Source organism: Teleopsis dalmanni, chromosome 2, assembly GCF_002237135.1.
Source record: "Teleopsis dalmanni isolate 2A chromosome 2, ASM223713v2, whole genome shotgun sequence".
NCBI classification, from domain to species: domain Eukaryota; kingdom Metazoa; phylum Arthropoda; class Insecta; order Diptera; family Diopsidae; genus Teleopsis; species Teleopsis dalmanni.
This window is the reverse complement of record NC_051847.1, coordinates 149929628-149936279: the sequence shown is the minus strand read 5'-3', so window position 1 is coordinate 149936279 and position 6652 is coordinate 149929628. Positions and strand designations below refer to the sequence as shown.

The window sequence follows — 6652 nt, the reverse complement described above, 5'->3', positions numbered from 1 at the left end:
TTATATTTATATTTTTAATTGTTATATTTCATTTAAACATATTTCATTTAAACATTTTTGTACAGAAGTTCCTATTGGTTGTTCAACACAAAACTAATACAATTTAACAAATGATTTATAATAGGACTGATATTTAAAACAATATTATATAAGAACTATGAAATATATAATATATATCTCTCGCCACATAAGTAGACTTTCACTATATCGTAACAGATAAAAAAGTAGAGATTGTAGTGAAATTTATATGAACTAACTTTAAATGATATATAGAAAATTATAGTCAGATATTTATTTTTATTTCGTAACTCAAGAATTTTACTCTGACATTTGCAGATACAGCTAAGGAACTGAAATTATTTATGTTATATTTACACTGAATTTAAGATTTTGTATTATTTAAAAAAAAAATCAGTATGATCGCATTACATCTAAGCGGTAAAAAAAATACAAGATCTTCATAATTTTAACTTTTATTTAAAATAATTTTAAAATCGTTCTTTGCTTAGGGGTTTCAGTTATAGTATATTGCCATAGATTTAGGCCTTACGAAAATTATATTAAATATGTTTTGTATCGCCATAATATAAAAAGTATGCAAATTGTATGTATAAAAATTATTTTAAAATATAGTGACATTTCGTCCAGTTGGATAATTATAGCAACTACATTGCTATAGGCTGTTAAACAATAGCGACTATTTTAAAACGGTTTCTTTCACTGATAAAGAAAGAATATATCTTTACTTTATTAAAAATTGAAGTAATTTCATTTAGTGACTACTTATGCAGATTAAAAAAAAAATTTAGAAAAAGAATTTCTAGAATTTCTTATGCATGAATTTTTATCACATTGTGATTCCTATTTCACGAGTACACGGATTTGACAACGGATTTCAGCAGAACCAGCTATTTTGAGTAATTTTGTTCATTGAAGTATATGCCGATATAGCTTTCTTGGCGAAATATCTAGATTTGATTTAACGGTTTAAAGTTGTAGTTTTTTTTACATTGATTACAGTAACAAAAAAAAACTACACATATGCTTTTTCTACATGTTTCCTACATGTTTTAATGTAAATATTTCCAATATTAATGCTCGAGATCATGTAAATAAGCTGTATTGACAAATTGCTTGAAAAAGACATATTATCTAAAATCCGTAATAAATAAAGTTCGTTGTCAAATGTTTATGCCCAAGCAAACGGTATAGTGCAATTTAATTAGTTTGTATTTCTAAATATTTGTTAGCCAATTTATACTTGTAGCCGTTTGAAGATAAATAGTGAAATAAATATTAAAGGCATGTTTATATATTTAAAATTTTCATACAAATAATATGCTTACATATATGAAATACATGTATGTATTATTGTATATATGTATGTGTAAATGTATATATATTAAATTTTTTAATATTACCAATACAATACTTATTCATTATATGCTTAAGCATAAGTAAGATAGTTTATTTAATGCAGTTAATTTAGACATTTTTAAATAACAGAAGCAACCCATTTAAATTTATTGCTGCTCTGAGTTTCATGATGATAAAAGTTACACTCAAGTTTATTGATGCAATTTTTACCAAAACGACACGGTTTAGGATGATAAAATGTACAGCCAACCTTGGAGCAATTAGGATAAAATTTACACATTGTAGCGCTGACAGCAGACGGTAGAGCAGAAATCGATTTGTAGTTTTGAACAGGAATAACATGTGAAGCTAAATATAAAAAAATTCAATTGAGTGAAAAACAATGTAATAAAGTGTATTATTAATGATGACTTACAAAGAGGTGGCGCTGTTAATTGTAAGCTGCAGTTTCTTGGTCCACTATGTGCGAAATTGCAATCACCATTTGTGCATGACACATCAAATTTGCACTTCGGATGAGTGTATATGCATTTATCAGCAAACTTGCAGTTCGGGAAACTTTTACAAGCCGCAGATGGATGATAAAATTCGCAAAACTGCTTAGTGCAATTAGGATGATACTTACAACGTTCCTTTGGTTTATTAGTTTTTATTGAAGCAATATTAAGTGCTACAGAATTCACTGTAAAAAAATTGTTGATTAAAATTTTAGATTTTTTACATACACATTTACTTACATGATGGTATGTTGTCATATTTTTTATCTTCTGTATTACGTATGACAATTTTACGAGACTCTTCGTGATTAAGATAATCAGATGTTGATTGCGCCTTTTCCTCAACTACAATTTTACGACTACGTGTAGAAGTTTTATGAGTTTCTGAATTTCGGTCATCTTTCTTAACATCATATTTTATAAGTGTATGTTTCCTTGCCTCTGCTGTATTACTTTGTACTTCATTATCTTTCTGGTCATCTGCTGAGTTACCTACTTTTGGTGGTAATGGCGGAGTTGTTGAACGGTCAGACATTTTATTTGAATTACTGCTATTGTTCTTTGTATCACCGTATGGTTCATAACCTTTTCTTGGATACATATCGTCTTCCGAATCATTTTTAATAATAAGTTTATTAACTTGATGTGGCTTCCGATAGGTTTCAATTAATTCAGTGCGCCTCAATGTTGGTGGCGTGTTGCAGGAAGATGTCGATTCAAGTACTTCAGTTCCATCATCATCATAAGATTGTGAGTTTTTACGATTTTGTCTTTGAGTGCTTTGCGATCGTGAACGCGATCGCGAACGACGTGCTCGTCGACTAGTCGAACTAGAAGTTACTTCATATCTACGAGATCCAGTTGATGATGATACTTGTGGTATAGGTGAATAAGAACGATTTCTTATTTTGTTGACTTCTCTTGTTTTGACTTTCTTTTTATCTAAAAATAAAAAAAGTTGCAGATAATTAGACTATAAAAAAACATATGTATATATTAAAGATGTATACAACTTATTCTAACATATGTCACAGGAACGAAATCCAATGCAACAACGCAAAAATAACTGACAACGGTTGAATAAAATAATCTGAATATCGTTACTGGTTTTTCACAGCCCAATACTAAAAAAATATGTAGTAGACATTAAGTAACTCACTAACTCACTCACTATGAATTTTATAAAAAATATTTGTGAACACTAACGTTAGTGCTATTATAAAGCGTTGAAAAATATACCTGCAGAATAAATGATCGTATTTGAAGGACAAATATTATGAATGATCGGTGATCGATGTTTTAAAAAATAATTAAGTTTAAAGTCTTTGAGAAAACATCTCAAAAATTTTATGGCAATTGTTTTATAAAATATGAAACAATAGTAAATTGATAAGTTTTTAAATGAGAAATGATCCTCATGATTAAGGAAATTCTGTTTTTGCCGTTTTTGCAGTAAGTTTTAACAATTTTAAAAAGCTCAGTAATTGTTAAATAATCAAATTAAAACTACGAAAAGGATAACCCTTTGTATATACATACATTTTCCATTAAACAACAAATATATACTTTTTAAAATTCATATTCAATACTTTTTCATAATTATTTCGATGTTTATAGATTTGTAATCCTGTGTGCCATTGCGAACTAACATCAACATTCTTAGTTTAAAAATCTTAATTATTGTTCGTTCTAATACTAATACTATATGCAGAAACACTGAGTTAGATTCCTTAATATTAACATTAAGTAATAGCCTCTACAAATTTTTCGTTACCAAAAACACTTATTAAAGAACTTGTTCTTCTGTTGCATAAAATATATATTTAATTTTTATGCAATGCAATATTTATTGCGCACCCAATAAGGAGATATAAAAATCTTTCTAGCTGTTCTAATTATGTGAATTAAATTATATTTTAAATACATATTTTAGGCTTACCATTAAGTGTAACAACAAATTGCGTATTTGAATGCTTCATACTAGTTGGTGCATAATTCCAGTCATCATCTTTCAAATCATCTCTAAAGAAAATATTTAATCTTATTTTTATTTATTTAAACATAATTATAAAATAAATTCACACCTCTTATAGTCAATATCATCATCTGCAATTGTTTTAGGCACGTAAATGTAACCTGCATTTATAGTACCCTTATCGCTAGTAGATTTTGGTTCATATTGTTCATCTAAACTTAATTCGTCTTCACTTCCTTCTTTTCTATTCAAATGTGTATTCTGCCATTTACCATTTACTTCAATAACAAAATTTTGAGCGGATTTCATAAAAGCTGATGCTGCATTATGTTTAATTTTATTACGATATGATTTTGTGAAAAGTTTGGTATTACGGTTATCAATCGAATTAGAACGCACGTTTAATTTTGATTCAGTCTTTTTACGTCCGGTAGATTTTGTAGTTATTGTAGAACGTTGTGCATCAGCCATTGCTCGTAAAAGAAGATTTTTGCATGCCTGTTTAGCTGCTGGTACTACAGGTCGTGGCTTTATCTTAATAACCGAATTGACTGGTTTCTCTATCTCATCTTCTTCATTTTGAAAATTAAACTTTGCTGGTGCAACTATGACTCGAGAGCCAATACGTTGATTTTTATAATTCGTTGATGATGCATTTGTTGATTTTTCCATAGATTCTTTATTATTATCTGGCAAAGCCAATTTAAAAATACGAGCATTGTTAAGCTCATCTGAGGATTTTTGTTTTGTTATTATTTTGAAATCCTTTCTTTCATTAGATTTATTAATTTCTATATTTTTTTGTAAATGATTTTGAATATTTTTTTCGAATACTAATTTTTGTTCATTAGACGTTATTCTACTTCGAGAGATATGAGAAGCTATACCCAAGCGCTCGTGAACCGGTCTCCGCTTTGTTGGACTTTTTACGTAGTTATTCATATTTCTAAAGTTATCAAAACTTACACATTGTTTTTCATTTTTCTTACTAACATGTGATTTATCAGGAGAGTTGTTTGTTTCCATCAAGTTTTCAACATTTTCAGTTGGTTGCTCGAAAACAATGGGACTGGTTTGTCTCGTAGACTTTTGAGGCTACAATATAAATACATATACTACAATATAAATACATATATATTGAAAATAATATCTACTTACCAAATCTTCAGATTCAGCAAATTCATCACCGCTACCATCTTCATCTTTCAAATTTAAGAAATCTTCATCTTCACTTTCAAGATTTTTGTCCAGCTCACCACTTTGCTTCAATTGTTTTTTTGCGATATATATTTGTTGTTGGATTTTTGCTAATTCAGCAAGATCATCCTCTCGAGATCTATTACCACTTTCTGTTGTAGAAGATATTTCAGATATAGTAGGTATATCAAATTCATTTGTTTTTTGTGTGTGATTTGAACTAGTTGCCAAGTCATCGTTGTTTTTGTTTTTGCTCTTTTTTATTGCAGTTAATGTATCGGCTGATTCTTCTGTTGTTTTTTTTGCTTTTTGTAGAAACTCTTCGGCGAATACATCGGTTATTGAACATATTGTTATAATTTCATCAGGTTCATCAACTGTAGTTTTTTCCACGGAAGCAGCTTTTTCTGTTGATTTTTCATTACTTTTTTTAGCATTTTTTTTATCACGTTTATTAGCTTTTTTATCTTTTCTGTTTTGAATTTCATCTTTTTCCGTATTTTTTCGTTTTCTTGCAGTAGCTTGAAGAAAAAAAATTATTTTTAAGTTAATATAATAAAATTCAGCAGTTACCTATACTGGCAGGTAGAGTTACTTCCTGCAACTTCTGCAGCACTTCATGTAACCACGTAACGAACAATTCTGTATGGTCACCAAGAAAAAGATTTAAATCGGCGATCATTTGTTCTTTAGATCTTTTGTTAGCCACCATAATCATAACGTAATCAGGCAGCTCGTCATCTATATACCCAGCGGAGCCCCCAGTACCAAGTTCTATTAATTTTGCCTTAACAGCACTCTACAAATGTGTACATATTATTAGATATGTAATTCTCTATTATTTTTTAATATTATTTAATTATATTTTCTTACCCGCATTTTTTGACCAACCTCGCTACCAAAGTTTTCCATTTTTGCTTCTTTTACTACGAAAACTTTTGTATTTGTTCTGTTGTGAAATGAATATCGCTTAATATATTAAACTTATGTTATTTTTTATATTACAAGAGCAAAGCAATATTTTCGCTCATATGGTATAAAATCGATTTTAATGAACTGTCAAAAATAAGATTTTATGTTTGTCTTCTTATGCATATAACCCTGCAGTAAACTGTGTTCTAGATTTTTAAAATGTTTAAAAATATTAATACATAAATAATTTTTTATGTATTGCTAAGTTAATAATTTCTGTAATATTAACAGAAAAATATAATACAAAAACCTATAAAAATTAATTGTAATTACGGAATTTAGTGAATTTCTCTTTAGTTCCGGCCATCTGATTAAACAATAGAGTCACAAAAATTAAAGATATTTGTTCAAAATAGAAATATCCTTTAATACAAACAATAATATGTTTCTACTGCTTCCTTAGTAAGTCTAACTAAGTAAATTTCATTAACCATACAAGTAGCTTGCATGATTTTTAACTTACTTAAACATAAAATTAAGAAAATTATACCAAAACTGTCGAATGCAAAACTTAAAAATAAATTTCCCTCAAGGGAAATTACCAAAATTTGAAATATTTTTATTGTTTTATATGTAAAATGTAAAGAAACAACAACTGAACTGTAAACAAAGGGACAAAGTAATAATTTAATGA

General features: G+C 28.2%; 1 protein-coding gene across 1 annotated transcript; it reads right to left on the bottom strand.

Moving 5' to 3' along the window:
* Window positions 1-1435: 1435 nt before the first annotated feature.
* LOC119681562 (zinc finger CCCH domain-containing protein 14) lies at window positions 1436-6168 on the bottom strand. Its single transcript, XM_038094798.1, has 8 exons — window positions 5920-6168; window positions 5620-5845; window positions 5008-5567; window positions 3959-4944; window positions 3814-3896; window positions 2115-2816; window positions 1793-2059; window positions 1436-1725 (listed from the first exon to the last, which is right to left on the bottom strand). Exons 1-8 carry the CDS (start codon window positions 5956-5958, stop codon window positions 1496-1498), a joined length of 3093 nt encoding a protein of 1030 aa, XP_037950726.1. The 5' UTR covers window positions 5959-6168; the 3' UTR covers window positions 1436-1495.
* Between the last annotated feature and the right edge of the window lie 484 nt (window positions 6169-6652).

Coding starts and splice junctions, on each gene's coding strand:
- LOC119681562 (XM_038094798.1), bottom strand. CDS start 5,958: ATGGAAAACTTTGGTAGCGAGGTTGGTCAAAAAATGCGG. Junction 5,568..5,619: donor AACTCTACCTGCCAGTATAG/GTAACTGCTGAA, acceptor TTTTTCTTCAAG/CTACTGCAAGAAAACGAAAA. Junction 2,060..2,114: donor ATATGACAACATACCATCAT/GTAAGTAAATGT, acceptor ATTTTTTTACAG/TGAATTCTGTAGCACTTAAT.